At 33.6% G+C, this 26,359-nt stretch overlaps 1 protein-coding gene across 2 annotated transcripts in view; it reads left to right on the top strand.

The window, feature by feature from the left end:
- Window positions 1-26,359, top strand: part of Ncam2 (neural cell adhesion molecule 2) — a 390,993-nt gene that overhangs the window by 321,241 nt on the left and 43,393 nt on the right. For both annotated transcript variants that reach the window (XM_005068205.3, XM_005068206.4), the window contains exons 12-14: window positions 4,002-4,175; window positions 22,077-22,196; window positions 24,610-24,731. In XM_005068205.3, coding sequence (XP_005068262.2) covers window positions 4,002-4,175; window positions 22,077-22,196; window positions 24,610-24,731 — 416 coding nt within the window. The remainder of the gene's footprint in view (window positions 1-4,001; window positions 4,176-22,076; window positions 22,197-24,609; window positions 24,732-26,359) is intronic.

Genomic DNA, 26,359 nt, shown 5'->3' with positions numbered 1-26,359 from the left:
CCATTTGTCAATCAGAATGGATATTCAAGGACTGTGAAACAATATACATTTATACATATGTGTATACCCATAAATATTATTTAAATTTCAGTCTACATAATGGTTTAGCAATGAGCATGAGCACGTGCCAATTGGTTCAAAGGGTTTTTCAAAGGAGGTCTCACCTGCCAGCATCATTTTTGTTTGCTTTAACTGTGAACATAATGAATCAAATTTTTTCATAATAGTGTTTATTTATTTTTGTCTTTTCTGTATGCAGTGGAAAAACAAACATAATTATATGTGACAATACAATAATTTAATTATTATGTAATATATGTAGTATTGCAATCAGGATAATAAATATTATATTCCTTTAAAATTCTCAGTTCTTTCTTTTGGATTCTCTTGGACAATTTGAGGTAGCAGTATTAAGAAAGTTTAATCAAATACATTCAGCAGCTAAGCGATGTGCACCTCCAATCAGGGCTGAAGCTTTCCTTCCTATGTGTCACAGAAGACATTCACAAGACTACCTAAGTGGACTGACACAAGACAATCTGAGTTCGTGCTTTCAAAGCACCAAGAGCAGAGCAAGTACTCAAAGGAAGGAGATAGCTATTATTACAGTCTAACATAGTTCATACAGGGAGACTTTCTTTTCAGTGGATAATAGTGTGGCAATGCATTTTTACCTGAGATACATTTATTTTATATCACAAGTATGTGTATGGTGGATAGAAAGGGACTTTATTTCAGATATTTAATTTTTATAAGTAATGTTTTTCATTTTTTCTTCCTAGTACTTTTTCCTATTGCTATGATGTGAAATCTCTGATACTGACAGTGCTCAAATGGTTTTCTCAACCAACTTCTAAAGTTCAAGTTGTCATATTTGACTCATCTCTTTAACCTACAGAGACCCAGTCAAATTCAATATTTCATTTTTCTTTCCAAGACTGATTTAATTCACAAATATCATAAAGCTGCCACTTACAAGTTCATCTATGTCACAGATAAAACTCTAGAAGTCACTTTGGAGAACAGAGACCTGATTAGAGGTTAATCTATGTCAATTGAACAGAATTTTGTAGGCAGTATCATCATCCATTCAGTGCTTTTTGGGATCAGATGGCCTTGTAGCATAAACGTGGCAAAGTTAGTTCAATTGAAAGACACACTTTTATTGTCTGATTATAAATCTAAGTGTCTCTCAATGAAATACCTTGGAAAGATGTTCATATTGATATTTATTTAGCCAATTCATGGAGTAAAAGAGATTTTCACTAATTTGTTTTGTTCTTTTTATTGAAATCATATTTTCAGATAATCTGTGTCATGTTTTCTCACCCCAATTCATCCTAGATCCTGCCCACTTCCCTACCTACCCAATTTTATGTTCTTTTTTCTCTCTCACATTCTTAAACACAAACCAAGAAGCACACTCATCCATACCCATAAACAAAAAAATGGAAACCAAATATCAATCAAAAGGTAACTAATACAAAAAACATCCAATCCAAACAAAAGTAGACATATGTACTACAAAATACCATTGAGTTCATTTTGAGTTGGCCAACTATCCTTAGTCATAGATTTGACCACAAAGTACAGTTAATATACCCAGTAAAGCGCCACTGAAGAAAACTAATTTTTTCTTTGCCAGTATATGTAAATTTCAGATGGCTTCTTAATTAGGAATGGAAGCATTTTCTACTTCCACCTCTCAGTGCACGAATACATCTGGCTTGTACCTGTGTAAGCCTCATGCATGTTGTTGCTCCCTCTGGGAGTTCGTACAAACTTCAGCCCTGTTGTGTCTGGAAGACACTGTTTCTTTGGAGTCATCCATCACTTCTTGCTTTTATATTTTATGACTCCTGCATAAAGCAATGAACCTTGAGGGGAGGATTCGATAAAGATATTCCCTTAACATATATGTTTATTTTCTATTTTAAAAAGTACCTTAGAACTGACAGTATCTGATGAGGGCTCCTTCCTCACAAACATTTCCCCCAATAAACCTTCATGTGAAGTAAAGAGCAATTGTGGTATGAACAGCTCCTAATCACATACTCCAGACCTCTACCCATATTTCAAAATGTCCTACCGGTTAATATCCTAGCACTGACAGTTAAGTTTAAGCATTAAAGTATTAAGAGTATTCATATTAGATCATTTGTTAAAAGAAAAGACCAATATGTGCATGCCTTATTAGATATAATTAAAAAAACAAAAGAATAGATGAAATCCATCTCAGTATAGACCTTAAATTGACAACAATTAGTGTCTCTTACTGACATTGTGTGTCATCATGTTTCAATTCTTTCTGTCACAACCCACTTACCACTTAAGACTTTAGTCAGACAGATAAGGGAATTGCATCTGTTATCATAAAATAACGAATTGACTATAAATACTTGTGTAAAAAGCAATCAAGTGAAAGCAAATACAGTAATCATCACCTAGCTTGAAGCTACCAAAACAGCTCCAATGAGACCCAGGGTTCAATTTTACAACTATTAACAGGAGATGAGGAAACGTTGCTTGTAAGCTACCACACTATGGATGTTACAGTCATACCTCAGACTGAAATTAGACCATGGATTGAGGATTCCAGTGGCTCCCCTCCTTCATGTCTGTAGATGCTTTTTGCCTAGGCAAACCTCCTAAAACATGAAAATGAGATTCACCACTTCTGACAACCAAAGCTAAAATGCCAAAAGAAATCTGAGCAATGAAGACTTGGACTTTTCAATCCATGTGGTAAATTAGAGAAACTTAAAATAGGAAACAAGATTTAAGTATTGAAAGACAGGATCTAAGGTTAGGTTAAGTGGGGTTTTTAAACACCATTTTTTTCCCCAGTGTCATGACATTACGGTACCTGTTGTTAGAATCTGAAAGAGGATAACATGACTTACAGCTTTTGTCATCAACTCCCATGGTTCTTAACTATCTAGCTCACAAAAGCTAAGACAGTGGCAGAATTTTAGGAATAACATAATCAAATTTCAAGTCAGGAAGCAAGAGATTATACTGCATCAGGAAAATGTTGGACCATATTGCTTTAGTGATTGCAATTTTGCAATACAAACTAATGTCAGATAACACAATATGTCCATCTCTGGTATATATACCTCAGCATAAGAAAGGTCATGTCGATCTTCTATCAAGCACACAGTTAACATTGCAGCAGATGGAAGGACTTTCATCCACAGAAGAATAATAGAATGTTTTCATTACCTGTTTTATTCAACATAGCATAAGAAACAGTGACCAAAAGAATTGTGTAGGAGAGTAGTAACTCACTTCTAACTTGTCTTTGCTTGCATATAAACCCTAACTACTCTTACACAAGCTAATGGACAAATGGTCTAAAAATATAAATAATGCAATACATATTAGTAAATAATATTACTATGTACTAGCACTATCAAAATCCTTCAAACATGATAAAGGAAACAATTCCCAAATAGCTAAAGAAAAAGAAACAAGCATATGTAGTAAATAATGAACCAGGGAAAGAGAATATCTACACACAAAAAAATCATACAATATAATTGATTGTAGAATAATAAACTAATGTATATCCTTTATTCTGGAGGTGGAAGAACTCTCATTATTAAAAGATCCAATCCATCTGAAGTTATACAGAAATTAATTATAATCTCAATCAACATGCCAATAAAAAGGCTTCATAAAAATTTCCTAAAACACCTCAGAAACAACGGAAGACTCCTGAGAGAAAAAGCAGCCTTGAAGAAAATAAAAAATATTATTCAAAAGCATACACTCATCAAACTCTCCTTCACAGCCCAAGAACGCTCACCAGTTGTCTTCCATTTCTTCACACCAGCAGTGCGTGTGGCATGCTTTGTGTTGTGAAATCTGAATTTAAGACTTTTTTTTCTGGGTGGCCACTATCAATTTGTTTCACCTCACCACTTCCTGTCTAACTCTTACAGCACAATGAGTCCGAGTTCTAGCCATCCACATTGTCCAGGTTGTTTCCTTTGTAGATGTACCCTCTAGTCCCCACGGGGTGAAGATTATAGAGCTGTCTCAGACCACAGCCAAGATCTTGTTCAACAAACCCGACTCCCATGGAGGTGTGCCTATTCATCACTATCAAGTGGATGTCAAAGAAGTGGCATCGGAGACCTGGAAAATAGTACGCTCCCATGGAGTTCAAAGTGAGTTATTATTTCAATATATATTGAGTCATCAACTCTGATATTTAATATACTGTTATGATTTACTCCTTATTGTTCATCCTTTTTTTCCTCTTCTTGCCATGGGTTGGGCAATCATAGCCAGTTATTTTTCCTAAGAATAACTTTACTATAGTGCTGACATTTTTTTCTTTTGTTAATTCTTTTTTTCAGAGAGTGAGGTTTTGTTATAAAGGTCTAGGTATCAAACACACCGTTTTGTGTTGCCCAAGTTCTAATTGTTCTTAATAATAAAAACCCAGAGTCAGATATAGGGTTAAATCCTGAAAGATCACAGAGAGAAAGGAGCAAGCCACATCTTATGTTTCTAACTTCCCAGCTGGAAAGAAAGCAAGCTCCTCTCTCTACCCAGCCATATTGGTTCTGTTTCCTGCTCCCAGATGTGGGGATTAAAGGTGTGTGCCATCACTGCCTGGCTTCTATGGTTAACTAGCAGGTAGTTCACCTTCTCGTCTTCAGGCAAGCTTTCTTTTTTTTTAGCACAAATAAGATATCACCACAGTTTTCTATATGTCTCTCCAGCTACTTTCCATTGTACGATATTCTGTTATTTAAGCCAGCTACTTTAATAAGAACAGAATAGCTAAATGGAGTCACTAAAATCATATTCTAGGAGAAGATTTAATTTAATCCCTTCATGAAATGACAGTTGCTGACATGCTTGCATGGAAGGTAAATATTCTGAAATGTATCGTTATTTTTATTCATTCATATTTTCCATAAATAGGTATGAATGATATATTACAAAACAGCTAAGTGACAGAGGTACTTACAAAACCATTTACATGAGTTCAAAAGTCTACTAAGTTTGTTTATAACTTGTGCCTTGAAAATACACAAGTGAAACATGCAAGTTTTTATTCCAAGTTGTGCCATTAAAGTAGCTGAACTGTCTATTTCTGAAAAGTTGAAATGAGACACATTATTCCTTTTAGTAATGGAGAATTCTGTTGTGTATTGCAAAGGTGACTCGAAGCCAGGTTTTTGTCACATATGCCTTTAATCCCAGCACTCAGGAGGTAGAAGCAGGCAGATCTCTGTGAGTTTGAGGCCAGCCTGGTCTACAGAGTGAGTTCCAAGACAGCTTCCAAAACAATTCAGAGAAACACTGTCCCAAAAAACCAACAAAACAAACAAGCAGACAAAAACAAAACAAGAAAAGGTGACTCAATTTCTCATTATTTTACACGTTATAGTCATTATGGTAGGAAAGAATAAGTCATTACAAGATTGTGAGTGTGCAGTTTAGAATAATCTGTAATAAAGTAAGAGTGAAGATACCATTGCTGTCTTCTACCCTTGTCAGATCTCCAACTCTACCTTCACACTTTTGACGTGTGCGAGTATAATGATGGAACTGTTCTGAGAAGACAAAAGGGAACAGATCACAGTGCAGAATATTTTCAGTTCTGTAATAATAACAATATGGTACTTTACCGTAAAGATACCAAAAATTCAATGAATCAACTATTGATAATTTATTAATTTATTTTTTGTATGCTGTTACAAGTACATGAGTTACTATTGCTTCTTTAAATTTGGTGAGGTATTAGATTAATCAGGAACTTCATGGTATTTCTCCTATTGGGACTCACTTCAAATTCTGTAAATGTGGTTTCACTTTGCAGGTTTCTTTGAAAGTCACACTTATTTCCCTTATTCATTCATTTATTTATTTATTGATTGATTTATGAGTATATAGTTGATATACTCCTTATTTTTCTTATTTGAAAATTATTATGTACTATATACTGTTAATATTTGTATCTAATTACTGATTTCACTATTTATAAATAAGTAGCTCTTGTTTGATTTTACTGTTGTACGACTGGGAAACATCACCATGTAATTACTTTTGTGCTTTATTCTAGTCTTATATAAGCCACTAAGTAGCTCTTACCAGCTGAGTCAGCTTCCCAGGCTTAGCCTACAAGGGAGATAGAAACATTGGATTATTCTCCTTTATTTATCTATATTATGATCATGCAAGTCATTGAGGTAACAATCAACTAATTTTCAAAATATATTGACTTGTAAGCAAATTGCATATTTAATGTAACATATAAACTGCAAGTAAATAGATGAAAATAGAAAAGGAAGATTTTAAAAATTTTGAAATAATGAACTTCTGGAAACTTCTAGTATCACTTCACAGTTTGGATAATTCTCATTGTTCTTTAATACCTGTTTTTGTAGTTTCCTTATCAGAAAGGGATAGGATGCAAGTTAGTTGTGTGTGGCATTAATATATAAACATCTGAGTGATCTATTCACATTGATTTGGTATGATAGATGCAGATAATAAGGTGCTATGAAACCATTTCCCAAAACCATTTACTAGTCTCCCGTGATGCTGTTTATTAGTTTTATGACATCCATTCCTTAAGTCACCATTTACTTCCCTATGCAAAATTTGTTCTCTAGAAAATAGAAGTCAGTTTTAGAGTATGTATCTCCTATGTTTTGCTACATCACAATGATAGAGTTGCTATATGTAAGAAGATAAACTTGGTCAAACTTTAAAGATTTAGGAATAGCTAATGTTATTTTGTGTGGTTAATAAATGTCTGATTTAACAAACAATATCATCAGAATCCTAAAATATGGGAAATATTTGGTACAATGAAAAATGTTTGAACATAGTTCTTCACTTTTATCCTAAATATGTGACAGAATTTGGTGCCTCAGACTTTAGAAATGAAAATATTTGTAATTATAATTTTCAACTATCATTGACTAGCAATCTAGTATGTATAATTGTATGGAACAAAACACAATTATACCTACTGAAATACTGCATGCATTTTAAGAAATACAGAAGGAAAATGGAATGACAATGTTGGTGTATGAAATGATACCATTTATATTAGCAAAACTTGTATGATTTCAAATCCATATATAGCATGAGTCAGTGCTTAACAATACTATACTGCCATCTAAATAATTAGTGAGCTGGTAAATATTATGTGTGGGGTGGAATGAAGAAAGAAATTGTGGGATGATGAATAGTATTTGATATTGTGATGTTGATTTAATGAGAGACTATTTATCTAAATATTTACTAGTCACATAAAATAAAATAAAACAAATACATTTTAGCATACAATTTATTTTTGCTTCCTTTTAATCTGACACATCATACCTTACAAGTTTGGGAGTCATATTATAATATTTTTATAGGTGTATTCATTGCATATGAACCAACTTCTACTTCCATTATTTTAATCTCTTATAAATAATTTAATTACACATTAAATTATTAATTTATTTTAAGTATCTCTGTATTTTACTTTATGTTTTACTTATACATTTGTATATATTTCCTCAGGAGAAAGTTGACAAAAGCTAACTTAATAGGATATTCCAGTATGCTAACACACATCTGACATTGCATTCCACAAGGTCTTAAATGTATCCCTACATTTATCTTTCTATGTATCTGTCTGTCTGTCTGTCTGTCCGTCCACCTACCTACCTATCTAACTACCTACCTACCTACCTACCTATCTATCTATCTATCTATCTATCTATCTCGCATGTCTCTTCCCTCTGCTTTCCCCCTGCTTTTAAACCTCAAACTAATAATAGTATATCATACTGACTAGTATTATAAATATACTCTCTGTTGTTCTCACAGATGTGTTGTAGAAAAGTATCTCAATGTGCATTTCCCATACAGTATAGGCACATATTATAAATGGTGTGTAATATTAAACACAAGCTAGAATGGATCCATAATCACTAATGCAGTTTTTTAAATATTGTAGTATACCACTTCCTAGCTGTATACCGGGATTACCTAAATTGTTCTTTTGAGGTAACTGAGAGAGCCTTTACATTTCAGTAGATATGACTATTCCATAGGAAGATCTACAGACGGCCTGAAACATTTCAGTAGCAAAAACTTTTGTGTCATCTTTCCAAGTTATGTTTCAACAGGTTTATCCTGCAGCGATGCTTTTAGTTCAGTTGTTTATAGTTTCTCATACCAGCCTGAATTTCCTTCTTTCCAAGGATGTGATTTCACTTTTATATAAACAATTCGAAATAATCAGTGTTTAGAGTTATTTCTAAACCTATACAAATTTACAACTCATATTGGATGTTAGTGCTTTAAAAATTCATTCCAGGAACATTTTCTGTGATTATACAATTTCCAACATAAACGTGCTTGAAGGAAAAGCTTGACTTTTAAAATATCTATATTTCATATGGTAAAGGGGAAATTGACTGTAAAGTTCTGTCTGTGTTCAATCCAAGTATAATAAACTCTTGTGAATTGCAAGGGAAGGAGTGAAATGTAATCCACACTAATTCCCTAGTTTCAGGGAAGGTGATTTTGTTCTAATTTGCATGTTGCAGAGGGATTTCTGACTGGTGAAATCTAAAACAAGAGTATTTGGTACTGTTTTCACTCTATGTATTTTTTAAAAGGTTAATTTATGGTGATTCTGTGTGTCTGTGTGTGATTGAGTTTGTGTATGCATATGTATGTGTTTATTTTAATAAAATGAGTTTAAACCATATTGGTAAAGTATTCACATACTAATCTAGAAGGAAAAGAGTTGAAATAGTTTTGTTAACAATTTCTCAACTGTTAGAAACTAACTTATTCATATAAGGGGAAGACACAAACCTATTCTAATTTTGTACATAAAATGAGATTGCCTGTCTATAGACTGATTTCTTATATGAGATTTCCTGTCAAAAAACATTCTACGTTGAAGTAAAATTCATTATTTTCCCTGTATTTACCTGATTTTATTAAGCAGAACACTTTTATGACATGATGATAATAATGTTGGTATGCCATCTGTAATTGCTGAGAAAATATGAATATGTCATGAACACTGTGTGGAAATTTAACTTGCAAGATGTTGAGCAAGTTGATAGGTCTCTTAGTCTGAAGTGTAGAGCTCATCACAAAACTCAAGTGTAGACTCTATCGACACTAAAATTCTTCAGAAGTGTAGTTTAAATGGAGAGTAGAAAATTTTGATGCCAGTGACTAATCTTTTGAGTAGATAATTTCAGTTGCTTTGGTAGTCTTTGCTTGTCAGGATACTCTAAAAATGCACCTTAAATTTCATATACAATAAAAATTTAAATAATTACCAATATATTGACTCTTTAATAATTCTAATTATGGAGATTATGATTTTTTCTATTACAGTAAGTACATGCAATGAAAGTTTGAGAAACGTAAATTATTTTCACTATTCAGTTGTGGATTATATTTACATTGGAGTGTCTTCCTTCGCTAGAGTCCTTGTACAGAATTTTATATTCACTATTGATATTCAAAATTAGCAATGGAGTTGGGTGTTGGTGGCGCACACCTTTAATCTCTGGAACTCAGGAGGCAGAGGCAGGCAGATCTCTGTGAGTTTGAGGCTAGCCAGGTCTACAGAGCGAGGTCCAGGGAAGCCTCCAAAATAATACAGAGAAACCCTGTCTCAGAAAACCAAAAGAAAATTAGAAATCGTTTCACAGATGAAGCCTTGCTGAAACTTCACACTTATACATGATTTTTCCTCTATCTTTTACATAAAACATAAAATTTGTCATAGAAAGTAGAAAATATGAATTCATAATCTACTTCAATGAATTTCTGAGAACCAGTGCTTGGAAAGAAGATGCCAGCTTCATTTTTGACATAGCAAATATGAAGGTGGTTAAATGATCTCAGTGAAAATGAAATGGAATTTAATTTAAAAATATTTTATTAAGTCCAAGAGTTTCATAAAATATATTTTCTCTATTTTAAGCTTGAACTTTACCCCAACCTATCCAGAATCCATCCCACCTCCTATCCTCAATTTTGGGTCCTTGTGTGTGTGTGTGTGTGTGTGTGTGTGTGTGTGTGTGTGTGTGTGTGTGAACACATCAACTTCAGTCTGTAATATGGATATACTACTTCTGGGTGTGGAACTATATACCAGAAGTGAGGTCAACCTACAACCTATTAGAAAGAAATACCTTTACTGAAAATTGACTTCCCTCCCACAGTAACGATCAACTATATTCAGCTTCTCAGGTCAGAGTGGTAGTTCATGAACTCCTTCCCACTCCATACTAAAATGATGACTTTGGCAGGTTTTACTCTAAACCCAAAGCATCATTATCATTCAGGTATCACCACTTCGGGAGTGTGGTTGTCTGTCATGTGCAGAAGACAAATTTTCCTTAGATCCTCACTTATGTCTGAATCTTAGAGTCCTTTTGTCTCTTTTCCATGATGGTCGTGAGCCTTAGGACCAGGTATGATATAGCTTTGCCATTTCTGACTGAGAACTCGGCCGTCACATATTCTCTGAACTTCGACCAGTTGTGAGTTTCAACATAATCCACCACCTATTATGCAAAGAAAGTCCGTGAATAAGGTCTGATATATGCATTAATCTGTGGAGTAAAGATGATTCTTTGTTGATTTAATGAAGTATTAGTGACCTCCAAACCCTGAGTTCCTGGCCAGATTTCCAGTACCAGGAATGCTTCCTCTCATGGATCAAGCCTTAAATACGATAACGATAGCAGTTGTCATTCTTCAAATTATGGGGGTCCAATAACAATAATTCACATTATTTGGATACTTCTTCTGGATTTTAAAATGTATTATGATATTAAAATATCATTGGTGCTACCAAGGTGTCTTAACAATACATAATAAAATGTGTTTTTGACTTTTTATAAACATGTACATAGACATACTCACAGATAGACACACATAAAAGCATACTTGTTTAATCACTCAATTATTGAATGAAGATAAAATTTTAATGTCTAATGATACAATACCTATAAGTCATGCTAAAGTCAATAAAAGCAAAACACACAATTCTTTAATCACATGAAATTACTTAAACATAATGATCTCATATATAGGTGCAACTAATGTATGTGGCGTCATGACAACATCCATAAAGTTCATTGTGCTCAGGAGACCATGCATCTCAGGGCTGAGTAGTAATTCTAAATTTGATGAATGTCAGCCAAGCTCCATCTCAGCTTCCAAGAGCAATAATTCTCCACTGTTATTAAAAATCCCCTGAATTTCTGGTATTCAAAAAGATACTATTCTCCTTGAAAAGTTTAAACATTGTGACCTTTGAGCCTCAAAAAATGTGCTTGAGAGTTTGAAAGGCTCAGTGTAGGGATCTGCCCTCATGTTCTTTTAGATGCAAACAGCTTTAAAACAGCTAGGCTTTCAGTTGGAAACACCTGTTCTGTTGCTGTTCAGCAGACATCAAGTATTCAAATTTCTTAATAAATAGAAAATGAATTATGTAAGAGAAACAGGTTGCAGTTGCCCTTGTCATTAAGCAGGTGGTTAGTGACATTATTTGCATTTTCATAGGCTTGATACAGGTTTTCCTTTTCTAGGTATAGGAGGAAATTATCACACATTTGCCTTTGGATACCAATTATTATTAGTAATTTATTCTCCTTTGCATTTTATTAAGCTCCACTAAACACAAGTGAATTTCATGAGGGAGAATTTGAAGCTTTTTATATCTGCATTACAAATTGGTACAACAAATTAGATTGCATGATTTCCTCCCCACACTCCACATAATCTTCCACTCAATCATTGTCTTTTTAAAGAGAGCACCATTGCCATTGAGGAGAAGTAAAGTTTCTGACTACAGTAATGACATCTTCAAAATGTCCCAACTGAAAACTTTAGTAACATGATTATTTCATTACTCCTCATTTTCCAAAATGTAATCTTTGTAACTATTGGAAGTGTTATTTGAAGACATTAATTCTCTTAGCCTAAATACCAGGCTTTATTTGTTCTCTATGACCTTTAGAGGTATTGTAAGAGTTTTAGTAAGTGGAATAATTTTAGTTTGCATGAAATACTAATATGGAATAACCTATGAAAGCAGATGTTTTGCCATAGAATTTCTTACCCCATAATTTATTAAATATATTACTTAATGTTGTACAGTAATCGTAGATAAGAATATAATGTATTTGGGCATTTTTTACCTCTTGCCTTCTTTTTCCATATTCATCTTTCTTCTGCTTTGCAGGTTCATTTCTCCTAGCACCACTTTCTAATTTTCACCGTGTATGTATGTGTGCGTATTTGTCTGTCTGTCTTTGTCTGTGTGTCTCTGTGAGTCTGTGTGGATATATGTATAGCTCTGTGTGTATGCATCTGTGTGTGTTTTGTGCTGTGTGTTTGTGTCTTTGTGTCTATGTGTTTGTCTGTGTATATATGTGTCTGAGGGTATGTGTGTCTGTGTGTTTAAGTGAGAATGCATATTTTCAAGCTCATGTAGATTTGTATGTTGAGTATGTATGTAATATATACATATATGATACATATTGGATGGCTTGATCTTCTGAAAATAACCCAGCTGCTATGAGCTCCTGAATTCCACAGGATAAACATGAAAATCACAGATCTCAACTTAAATGGAATAAGAGATAGTCTATTCTGGAGCCATTTTGAGTGACCATGGCCCAGAAACATTAATTGAACTTACACAAATTCACATTTCAATGTGGAAGAAGTTTCATTAGGGTTTTATAGTTTAAGAGAACAATGGATGTCATAAAACAAGGCAACTTTAAAATATGTTAGTAAGTACACCACAGATAAATGTGCAGTAGTATTGGTGGAAGCTTATTTTAGGCCTCTGAAGCTATCTGATCACATTCTTAGATCTATTTCCCTTTTTTAAAAAAGAATTATTTATCTCTCAGATTTACATCCCTATCCAGTTCCCCTTTCCTCCTCTCCTCCAAGTCCACCTCCCCTCACTCCAATATCCAATGCTCCCCCTTTTCCTTCAGAACAGGATGGGCCACCTAGGAATATCAACCAAACATGACATTCATTGATTTTTCCATCAATCTTGTGATGTTGTACAGATTTATATGACTAGGCATGCTTTTCTTCCTTTGGTGTGGGTCATAAATCCAATCACAAAGCAGATGGTTACCTTCACTATGGTAAGTTGCAACTTTCACAGATGGACAAGACTGTTGATGACTCCTCCCTTGCAGTCTGCATAGGAGCACCTTGCACTGTGGAAGATAGACGGTAGGGAGCAAGGAACCACTGTACTTTAGCAATAAGGTCTTACCATCAATTTTAGATGTACCAGCCAAAGTAATGGCCGTAGCCTGTATTGTAGGGGCCTTTGTGGGTTTCAGTGAGCAACAACGAATCCTACACCTAAGAGTGTGATTTTTACTGTTTAACTCTCAGCTTCTTAGAGGAGGATTATCCATCCATGGGTTTGTCTCTTCAAACCTTTTTATTTTGTTTTTTAAGCTTATAAAGTATTAGCTTTCCATAGCTTTCTTTGTACCCTTAATTTTGAATATCCTATCTTTGTCTTCCTCTTTTCTATTCTTCATTGTACCTCTCTTCCTAATCAGACTTTGACATGTCCTCTAAGTTTTTATACCTAAAGAATTCTGATACCTTACCTTTCTTTTTTATATGTTATGTATACAATGTTCTGTCTGAATATAGACCTGCAAGTCAGAATATGATGTCAGATTTCATTACAGGTAGTTGTGGGTGACAGGAACTGAACTCAGGACCTCCAGGAGAACAGCCAATGCTCTTGACTGCTAAATCATATCCCAGAATCCAAACTCATCTTTCTTAAGCTTCTTCCATCTGTTATCCTTGAGTCTTCTGTTTACTTATTTTTTAACATTTTTGACACTATAACCTTTAGCGACTCAAAGATACACATTACTCTAAGAATTTGTAGTTAAGAGCCACATGAGTTGACCATGTGATGTTTGTGATTATGACCTGGGTTAAATTATGCACTATAAATTTCAGTTATATCCATTTCCCAACATATATCCTAGTCTCATTTTTAAACCTTTCTAACTCTACCCATAGCATTTTGTGGAGCCTCAAAGACTGACTTCTAAAGTGGCTAAACCAGTTTACATTGCCCAACAACAATGAATAAACATGCCTTTAAGATAAAACTAAAATGAATTGAAATAAAAGTTAAAAAAAATCATCTCACAAAAAAACTTTCCTTGCTGACGCGGTAGAGCACACCTTTCATATAGCACTTGGAAAGCAGAAACAAATGCAACTCTTTGAATTTGAGGCTAGCATGCACTACATATCCAGTTTTCCAGGTTTTGAGGGCTACAGAGTAAGACTCTGTCAACACACAGACAAATAAACAAATTGTCATACTAATTTCTTCAGAGATGATATCATTCTTGCTAGAGTCATCTCTTGAATTGAGCTTCACAGGTAGAATCACTGCCCATTTACATTTCTTCTTCTCTAGTATAAGCCTTTTTGAATGTTCTGGTCAATACACAGTGTCTTATTAGAGCGGTGCCTGCAGGTTTTCTGAAAAAAAAATCAGAATGGATCATCCCTCCCTTTGAAGATTTTTATCCTTTGAAATTAATATTACCAATGAACACTTGCCACACAGCCAGATGCTGTTTCCTGAATATATTAATTGGATACAGATTTCCTTGTCTGAGTGGAGGATGCAGTCTTACCCACAGTAGTTTTCGCAATGACAGGTAATTATGTTTGTCTGACCAGGGATGAAGGAGGCAGCCAGGATTTGGGTCTTTGCTTCAGTATATATTTGCTGTCCTCCAATGAGTTTCACATCCTGTCAGCTCTCATAAGTTGTCCATACGGCTCTGCTCTTCTCTGGGTCTTGTGCTCATAGTGGATGGAGGAATAAACTTTTCATTTTAAGGTATTTTCATACCTTTCTTTCAACTCTATTTGACAGAACAGTTCAATTACAGTGTGGCTTTCATATCTTTTCCCTTTCTTTTCCTCAAAACACAGTGTAGTTGGATGGTCAAACTGACTTCTTCCCAGTATGTCCTTTAGGTTTCCTGTTCCAGTTTATTTATTTATTTATTTATTTATTTATTTATTTATTTATTTATTTGGTTTTACGAGACAGGGTTTCTCTGTATTGTTTTGGAGGCTGTTGGTCCAGCCTGGCCTCGAACTCACAGAGATCTACCTGCCTCTGCCTCCCGAGTGCTGGGATTAAAGGCATGTGCTACCACCGCCTGGCCCAAGTTTTATTTTTTTAAATGTTACTGTTCTCAATCACTATTCTAGTGGGACTCTCTGGTTTAATATAGTGCACAATAGAAAATGTAAATGCAGGAGCAATGATTCTTCCTATATCATTACTTTGAGATCTGATTATGAATTTTGAATGAAACTAAAATTACATAATTGATTCAATAGTTAGAAGTGATAGAATAAGTTTTTCAGAATTTCAATCACCCAGAAATTGGTGGGAAGTCTTTTTTTCTCAGTGATCTCTAAGAATCAAACCTATATTAATCAGATTGTGGGACCTGCCAAGAATAAGAATCTCTCTCTCTCTCTCTCTCTCTCTCTCTCTCTCTCTCTCTCTCTCTCTCTCTCTCTCTCTCTCTCTCTCTCTCTCTCTCTCTCTCTCTCTCTCTCTCTCTCTCTCTCTCTCTCTCTCTCTCTCTCTCTGTCTCTCTCATTTTTCCTTTTTTTTGCATTTGACCTTTGCTTCTAATGTGCTCCAGCAATGTTGTGTAACAAATGGTAATCCCCCCAAGATTTAGTAGATAATTTTGAATCATATTGCTGTGGTTAAAATCGATGGGCCTCCAAACAAAACAAACTACATTAATGTAGAAAAGGGACTAGTAGAGAGAAGGGTGGTGTGGTAAGCATAGAGGGAGATAGATGAAGTTGCAGGAAGAATAAGAAGAATTCACTGAATATATGTATGATATTGTCAAAGAGAAAATTAGATAGCAAATAAACGGAAATTCTGATTTAAATTCAATTCAGAAGGTTAGGTATTTAATGAAGATTGCCGGCATGGATTATGTTGTTTAGTCTAATGAGAACACAGAAACTCAAATAAAGCATTTTATCTTCTAATAACTTGGGTTCAATGTATCAGTTGTAAAATTTATTCCTAAATCAATTCAAAATATAAAGACATCAAACTTAAATTTCCTGTAGGTTGAATTTGTGTATTCCTCCTAAACATGCTTCCTTAATGTTGGTATCATTGTTGTTATGATAAGTCGGAGTGATTAATTGGAATGATAATGTTTTCCTTCATGCAAAGGGTGATTAAATATGAAGTACTTAGCACCTTTGTAGTTTGATGAAACTTATAAATCAAAGTTTTCAGAAGATGGATATTTTTATCCTTCAGTCACTGCCATGTGACAATTGTATGTCCTAGGAAAACATTATGACTAAAATTCAATCTTAAATTGTTATGTATGTAACTTACACTTATGTGGGAAAAAAAGCATCCACAATATAGGAAGTATTGCAAGAAATCAAAATTCGGAAGGAGTAGATTTTTTTTCTATTCTTTTTTAAAATATATGCTTAGTGAATTTTTATAAATAAAACTACAATAAAGTTATGTATATCAATGTATATGTAACAGAGGTTATGTATACTGACACCTATCTTCAAAATGCTTCCTAGAATGATGAGATGGATTTTTAAAATATATTGGAAGCCTAAAATTTAAACGAAACGCTAATTTAAATTTCAAAACTAAGAGAAAAATTTGACTTTAAATAAGTATATATGTTTATGTATTTTTCTTAAAAATACACCATGATATGAATTAGCTGTGAAATTATTACTCAGTCAAAATACTATAATTTTAGCGTTAGTGATAGAAAGAGTAAAATAAATGTATCTTCATTACAAATCAGGTCTTGCAAATTCTTATAAAGGGTCATAATATATTAAACATATTAAAAGTGTCTGCTTTGACTTCTTTAGTTCACATAGTAAAAACTGAATATTGACAGGAAAACTTCATAATTCCATGAAATTATTGATCTCTGTGAGGAGATTAATAGCCAGGTAACCTGTTGTGCAATTCTACCTCATCCGTACTTTATGATTTCTCATGCGTTTTGAAAAGTTCTTGGCAAACTCATCTCTCCCATTTAAGAGCAGTGATGCTATAGTGCTAGCCTGAGGGACATCTCATCTTACACTGAATCCAGGTAAGCCACGGCAGTAATCCAGGATACAAAAATTGAAGGTTACATATATAATTTGAATCATTCTGTAGATGTCTGCTTATTTTAATTAGTTTCCTCAATCATTTTTGTTTCTCCAAAGGCTATAAATATCTGGAAACTCTGTGTCTGTTGATAGTTAAAGGAATATGACTTATTTGTATCTAAATACACAAAACCTTACATAACTCCCAGTACTAAAATTTGATACCTCCTGAAAGGAGAGTCTAATTTCAGTTTTTCCTTTTCTATTATTTTCCGTGGTTGTAAAACCATGATTTTAAAAAGTTCATGCCTTTCTTTCATGAGCCAACTTAAGTACCATTATTTTAAAGTGCACTTTTAGCTAGAATTTTGCAGTTATAGCCAATGGTTATTTAAGAAACTCAACCATATTTCAATCAACTAAAACATTAAATTATGGAAGGAAAACTGCTTCTTAACAAAACTTGTAGCTAACAAAGGAATGTAGGACTTCTAAGTCATGCTGACTTAAGGTTGCAGGGATATGCATTCATGTATACCATTTGTCCTTAGACATAGTAGTTTTTAATCTAGTTACACAAAAATGTAATTTTTGCTTTTGAATTTCTAATAAATTATAGGGCAAGAAGCCATCCCACACATCAGTCCATAGTTCTATTGTCCAATTGTGTGGGCACATGGAAGGGAATAAATCTGTTAACTAACTTCATAGTCTGAGGTACAATTCTCTTACAGAGTGGGCAGCTTTGCATTTTTCAAGTGGTGGTTTGCTTTCAGTCTCCACCTTAGGAGTTCAGAAATGCTGTGTTTGCTAATATGCCACAAAATTATGGATGGTTTAAGGCCAATATCCTCCTTTTTAGGAAGGCAAGTCAAATTACAGATTCAGGCATTACTTTCCCTGCAATATATTCCTTTTTCCCACTTTATGTGAACCATTTATGCAGCTCTTTCTATGTGAGAAAATAATCTCTAGTTTCACAAAAAGTTTATAATCAGAATAAGGATTATTAGAGGAAGCTTTTATAAGACAGGGCTTGAAAACAAACTGACTTGTCTTATATTGGCTTTCATATATAGTTCCTGTAATTTTGATAAATTTCTATAGATCCTCCTATTATTCCCTTGCCCCTGAGTGTTTAAGCTCAGCATTGCAAAAGTATTGGAGAGCATATTTTGACCATTTTTGCTTCTTGTCTGCAAATGCGCTGATGTGAAACTCAGTACACTAAGTCACCATGATATGCTCTGATCTATAGAGCAGAACAGGTTAATGTGATAAAATATGCAAAATCAACTTCATTGTGTATCATATAACTAAAGAAGTAGGTTCCCATTGCTAGTTAGTCAGACATCCATGGCTTCTGTCTCCCTATAAAATGCCTGATAAAAGGTAACACCTAGGAGGGGGAGATTTTGCTGGAAATGCACAGTCAAGTAATATGTATACATTCCATATTACTTGGATTTATGGTTTCGGTACAAAACCAAAGATTTTCTTTCATTACATAGTATGATAATTCACTAGCTTAGCTCTTACAAATTTTAACCAAAATTATTAAAAATAGATCTCTAGATTTAAAACATCTGTACAATTCTGAGTCATAGGGAACTTTACTGTAAGATTAAACTCTGTTGCTCTTCTTTCTTGCTAGCTTTCCAAGACAAGGAATATGAACTTTCTTGGTTGCCCTGATTAAAATGGACGTGAAATTGTCTTCTGCATGTCTTCATGATGATTCTGTCAGCAGCATATTTTTATCATAGAAATGGGGAAGATTTCGTAGCTGTCCAACTTTGTTGCCTGTGGAGGAAGCATCTATATAATGTCTCATTTGTAACTGCATTCTTACACAAATAAAAATCATCTATGTAAATGCTCACTAGTATTCATTAGGACATTTTAAAATAGTTCTAATTTCTAATAATGTATGATATTTAGCTAATGAAACACAAAGATGAACAGTTTTTATATTTTTTTATTTTGCTCTCTTTCATGGCATGCAAATGATAGACTCATTTAAACAACAAAACAAAATTATGGTAACTCTTTCACCAAAAGCAATCTTTTCAACTGTCTTTGCTTTTGACGTAATTTTATGCTTTTTTTACTCTGATGTTTAATTTTAGAGTATTTATTAACAATCTATCAACAGTCTGTTTAAGAGAGTTAGTGAATCCCATCGGATGATGAGGCCAAACCATAATGACATGGCTTCTTTCAGCAGTCCCCACACACGTCAATACTGTGATACTTCAAATATGTTGATTAGTTAAAGCACAGGTCTCCCATGAGCTCCTCTGTGGCAGCATCCTTGTTCTATCAGAATGAAAAGAATGTGGTTGAAGGCCAGTGCTGCATGGATCATGTTGATTGTCCAGAGAACTAATTCATTAGTGCTTTGAGGAATTAATACATGTTTTGCCTTCTTTAAATTTATAGAGTTTACTCATTTTTTCTTTCAAATATATTAAGTTCTATTCATTATGTAATAATTATACATTGTTATTGAGTTAAATATAATTATGACTCAATATGTATTAAATAACAAAATAAGTAAAATATAGTGAATGTTTAATTTTTTTGTTTTTGAGATTATAATATAACCACATCAGTTTTCATTCCTTTTCCTCCCTCCAACCCCACCATATATCTCTTTGCTCTCTTTCATATCCATGACCCCCCCTTTTTATTACTTGTTTTTACTTACATATATATTCCTAAGTACATAACTATGACATGCTCTATCTGTACAATATTTATTAAGTGCCTCTTTTCAGGGCTGACAATCGGTTTTGGTTAACCAACTAGTGTGCCCTTCCATGTGGAAGACAACTTCTGCCCTCAGCGTTTGTTACCTGCCTGTAGTTATTTCGTAAAATTCAGGTCGTGTGGAGTTCCCTGTCCACCACTGAACAACTATTGTTGTCCTTTTAAGTTCATATTTATGGTGTTATGTTAGTGATAATCTATGGAATTGTTAATAGTATATTAAGAAGGTGCCCTCCTCATGAGCAATATAATTGTAACCTTTATCTATATCCTATATTTAATTTTAGCCATGTTTCTTTACCACTTGAAAAACTATATAACTACACTCATCTAAGAATTGACCTATTTATTCAAATGTTTATTGTGGGGTTCATATTAATTATTCATTGATTACCATGCTGCTTTATTCGGGGAGTAATCCCTGAAAACACTACAAGTCTTAGTGTGCTCTGACATCTTATATTTAAACTCAGAATGTTTCTTGCTATCCAAGCAAGTGTTTCACTATGTCAATTGCCTTCATTAAAATTAGTATCATTCATCAGGATCTGAGACAGTGACTGGTAATGTGTTGTCCAAAGTATTTAATTTTATATTCACATAATGAAATTGAGTGTATCCTTTCTGCTGATTTTAGTGAATATTCATGGTGTTTTTAAAGGTAGGAAGTTAGAAGAAAGGATTTTGAAGATTTCATTACAAAATAATTAATTTTTTGAGAATTAGATTTCTTTTACTTTTGTTATTGCATTATGCACTATGTGATTGTTCAAAACTGTCACTTAATACTCTGTTAGTCTTTACAATTGTTATAGGTTAATCAGATTAAAAATTGTAAAAATAATCTCTAGTTGACCTGTGGATTATGCATTGACATTAAAAATTACCTGCTCTTAGGAAATTTACATAATGTATTCTGTATTTTAGGTAAAGGAATGATAACTGTACTATACCTTGAAACTTACTTCTACCTAAAATTATGAATTATATTAAATAAAGTATATGAAGTTTCCATCCCATTTAAAACCTATAGCTTTATAAATTTTGTCTTCTCTGAGGATAATTTATTCATTTATGACTAACCATAGTATTCTCTTATGAATTTAACTTTGAGTGTGACTGGTTGTAGTATAAAGAACCTTGACTTGATTGAATATAACCAAGAGGTACCATTCCCACTAGATTGTTCAAATTAAAATCATTTGTCCAATTTTTGGCAATCGTAACATAAAAACAAGGAGTTTGCTGTGAGATTGTGTCTCCATTAGATTTTTCCTGTCAAATATAATTAGTATTACCTAGACAAAATGATAGAATTTCGACAGCTAAATTAGGGAGAAAATAAAAGAAAAATTCTGCACAGACAGTGACATAAAACCTGGAGTTATATTCAAAATTATGTGTGAAATCATGGGGCTTGGCATGTATTACCACAGGTTTCTGTTGAGATGTGTTTTTGTACATTTTGAGCTCTCCAGTTTTTAACTGTATGATTGTAAACCCAGGTTAGGTAGAGTATATATTGGATAATAAATTACAATAAAAATGTAAGTGTGGAGAGTGGCATAAGCTAAAATTTGACCTGATTTAATTCATTCTGAGATTGTAAAATGAATGACCCCCAGTTGCTGAAGATTCAAGTTCATGACATTTCCTGTCAAGAATGAAACATTCCCACTGGAAGTCCAGGCACTCTAGATTGAACTCCTTATTTCCATTACATTGTGAAGAAATAAGTGACTTGGCATAAATTAGATACTTAGGCATACAAAAGAAATAGTGTATCTCTCTCATTTTATCTTTTAAATATTAAAAAAAGGGATTCAGTGACTTTTTTTAGTTTCTGTTTGTGTTCCAAGAGAAACTGCTATTTTTTGCCATTGAAATTTTGTATTTTGTGGGAGCTATAATAAAATGGACAAAGCAGACTACTAACAAATTGTCATTATATGACCTTCTACTTTTCTTTTCAGGTATTTTCCTGTGTGGTTAATCTCCCAAATTTATAATAAATCCAATGCTTTTCCTTATTGTAATGCTGTAAAGTAAGTGTATTTTTGTGTTCTTTTTCTTAGCAATGGTTGTTTTGAGCAGCCTGGAACCAAATACGACTTATGAAATCAGGGTTGCAGCTGTAAATGGAAAAGGGCAAGGGGACTACAGTAAAATAGAAATATTCCAGACACTGCCAGTCCGTAAGTAATCAGCACTACTCTGCTCTCTGTCACCAGATCCAACTCTTGAAAATTTAATGGGATTTTTAAATGCAGTAAGGCATTTCAATACTTTAGGGAAGTGAATTATCTCTCTGTTGAAGTTTTTCTGAGTGAGTGCTGTTCTGGATTACAAAAATAGCATTTCTGTAAAGTTGAGAAAGAAAAGAAATAGCCTGCTGGAGTATAAGCAGTAAATCTTCTCTTAGGATATCTTTTGTACTTGCAGTGATTAATTAGATTATGTCTGCAGATATTATTGTGTTCATAGAAAAATGGTTGTGTGTAATGTGTATTTTAATGAGACACAGTTATTATCCCAAAAATTACATGAGCTGTAAGAAAGAGAAACACCAAACTCTAAATTATTCGGTTACAAAGGTGACTACAGGAGGTTCATAATCATCTGTGGCCTTTTTCTCAAAAGTAACTGTTTTGAGTTTTATTCTATTGGGTTTATGTAAAGTTTTTTTAATTTTAAAAGGCATTACCTTCATATCATTTTTGAAATGTAAGAAAATTTACCGAAGATCACTGAATGTTGTTGCAAAATCTGGGCACAAATCTGCCAGTTGTAGACACCTATTAGGGAAACCAAACTGACGACAACAAATTCCTACTACCTATATTGGAGCAATAATTTTTCTAGTGCTTCCCAGAAACCATCGTGTGATGCTTTTATCCATTCTTCTAATGCAATCTTTTCATTCTTCCATTAGTATTTACCAGGATGACTACTGTGTAGGTAAAATCTCAGGTCCTGATCAGATCTTAGATGCCAGCTCCTGTGAATTCAATTGTCCCTTCTTGCTTACAATTCCCAAGGATACCTCCATTAATGTTCCACCTTCAGTCTAGATAAAGCCCTACCCAGTACTTCCTCCTTATGAAAGTTGACAATAGGGCTTCTGGATGATATCTCCTTCTCCCATCGATATCTACATTTTATTTTGGTTGTCTCCACTGTTGAGGGCACCCAGAAGTTTTCAAATTTGTCTAAAATAGAGACTTGATCAACTTGATTATCATCTGGGTAACATTTATAATTTTGTGCCCACCTACAATTACAGACTATGAACAATTTTCCTGTCCTTAAAACACCAGTGTACATTATTAAGAAATTAATCTCCATTCTGGGTCAGTCATCAAAGTGTTTGCTATACCTTGAAAACATGAGAACCTGAGCTGAGAACAACAGCACTCATATAGAGGTTAAGTTCAGTGGTGTGGGTTAGTAAGGTCAGAACTGATTTGGAAGTACAGATTGGTGTATACTTGTTAATCACTGGCCAACAGTTGGTAAGCTGTAGGTGAATGACATTAGAGAAATATAAATAAAATTTTGCTTTTGAGATCCACATAGATGCACAGCTACACATACTCTCACATACACACAAACAAATACACACACCACTTCTCTCATTTTTTACATTTTCTCATTCATTCTGAATTATAAAACTTCCCTTCTTATAATATGCTATTGTTGAATTGCCAACCTTTCCCCAAAATTGTGAGTCCTTTAAAATTAGGGGCAATTTGTTTATTCATGTGTTGATTGAATTTTGCACAAATGGAAGACATTATTTTATCTATTTCAATACAACAGAATCTATATTATTTTATATTTCATTTTAAAATGAATTATACATTGTAATAAAGTAATACTCAGTTGCTGTGATTAGATTATCAGCAGTAGTTTAGGAACTAACGTTCATTATGGATAAACAGTGAGAGTTCATAAAGTCCTACCCTTCCCAAAGGGAGAACGGACAGATACTGAGAAGACGAGTGTCCTTTCCTTCAGTGCTACAACCACTGACAAGTTGTTCTTGCTTCATTAAACAACTTCCTCTCACATGCTAGTTAAACTCCGTGGGCCACACACTGAGAAAGACGTAAAAGATAGAGATGGTTTTCAACAGGAGAGAGAGGAAGAAGTGAAGTGAAATTATTTAATTTTCATTACATAATTTTATGAAACAAACAAAATATTAAATTAATATTTTTAAGGTAAATTTCACATGTATGTATAAATACATCCAGTGTATTGCAGTGTGTATTAAAATATAGTGATGAGAATGTAGTTTCTCCTTTTTAACTATTTCAAAATGCTATTATTATAAGAACATTATTCCAGTGTCATTATTAAGGAACCCCTTTTTACAACATGGAAATTCCCTTTCTAAATATAGAAATTATATTAAACAATCTGAGGTTGATAATTTATTTCATGAATGAGTATCAATTTATACCACACCAAAAAGGCAAAATATCTAAAGAAAATCAAGATAAATGTCATATATTTGAGCTACATAGGGTGTTGGTTTAATATTGAAGCATCATTCTTCGGCATGTGAAGTGAGAGTTGGTGAAGAAACTTTGTGTTCCCTCTTAGGTGAGCCAAGTCCCCCTTCCATACATGGACAGCCAAGCAGTGGGAAGAGTTTTAAAATCAGCATCACAAAACAAGATGACGGAGGGGCTCCTATTTTAGAATACATTGTGAAATACAGGAGTGTAAGTATCTTTGATTATTATTTTGTATCTTATTTCCTATTACATTATGAGTCACAATGACCTGAGTGATTGGCCAGGAATGAATTTATACTCTGTAATATAAAGGATAAATGTTAATTTTTCCATTTCAGAAATTCAACATGATATTTGTAACGTTTTATTTTATTAAATGATAAGCATAGTGTTTTGAAATATTTTGATAGTTTTAACCTTAATTTTGTCTGAAATGTGATTTAACAACCTAAGAGTGTTTTCTTTTCTCATTATGTGACTAGTTTTAACCTACTTCCCACTTGGTCTTGGTACATTATCCTAAATCTTTGGGTTCATTAAACATAATATAAAAACTGAATTAGTAACTTTCCATATTATTTCAACAATGCATGTGATAGAAATTATACTAAACAATCTGAGGTTGAATGAGTGTCAAGTTATACCACACCAAAAAGACAAAATACCTGAAGTTTATCAAGTAAAATGTCACATATTTGAGTTACATTGTGTGCTGGTTTAAATTTGAAGCAGCATCCTTTGACACGTGAAGTGAAAGTTAAATAAGGGATGATTTGCGTCATAGTTTACCTTGTGCGAGAAGTGAAGAGGTAGAGAGAGGAATGCTGATATACAATTATTCTGGGCCTTTTCATCCACATTGGACTCTAGCCCCTGAAATAATACCACTCAAATGTGACATTATCGAGTCTTCCTTTTGCACACGAAGCTCTTTCAAAAAATCCTCATGGATATTCTTAGAGATATTTTCTGAATATTTCTTTTTAAAAACTTATTTTTAATTAATTTATGCAGAGGTATTTTGCCTCTACGTATTCTTCTAGACTATATATATATATATATATATATATATATATATATATATATGCCTGGTGTGTATAAAGAGTGTAAAATTTGCTTGTCCTGGAGTTCTAGATAGTTGTGAGCCACTATGAGTGATCTGGAGAACAAATTGGGTTCCTATGAAACAATGGTCCATGCTCTTCATCATTGAGTCATTTCTTCAACCCCTGTAGATGGTTCTTAATGCTTTCACATTGACAATGAAGGTCAACTGCTGAAGGTAGGAATGTTAGCACATCACATTTAATAACAAGTTATAATGAAATCAACCTATCACTAATGTTTAAATAAAGAAGGGTCACTGACCTTTAGCAAAAGGAATCATTTGATTTAAATATAATTTTTATTAGTGAGTGAAGGACTGCAGACATCAAGAGTTGCATTGTGTGATCTTAAAGGTGTATGTGAGGGAGAAATTTGCTTGTTGAGAGATAGTCAACAATATTTACCCATGATGCCAATGACCACTGACAGTAATAGAGTGATTGCTTCTTCTTCTTCTTTTTTTTTCTGAGACAGATTTTCTCTGTGTAGCTTTTTAGACCAGACTGGCTTGAACTTGCAGAGATCTGCCTGACTCTGTCTCCTGAGTGCTGGGGTTCAATGCACATGCCACCACCTAGCTGCCTGATTGATTCTTAAAATTTTCCCACAAAAATTTTGTTTGTATTTTCTATACATATGTTTAAAGTTGCAGTTCTATAGTGCACTTGAATACATCTTCGATATTGTCTTATAATGTATATTTTGTAAATTGTGTTGTTTTCTCAGTT

This window comes from Mesocricetus auratus, unplaced genomic scaffold (genome assembly GCF_017639785.1).
Source record: "Mesocricetus auratus isolate SY011 unplaced genomic scaffold, BCM_Maur_2.0 Super-Scaffold_100008, whole genome shotgun sequence".
In the NCBI taxonomy this organism is placed as follows: Eukaryota; Metazoa; Chordata; class Mammalia; order Rodentia; family Cricetidae; genus Mesocricetus; species Mesocricetus auratus.
Note: the sequence above shows the minus strand (reverse complement) of the source record. Positions and strands in the feature narration are given on the sequence as shown.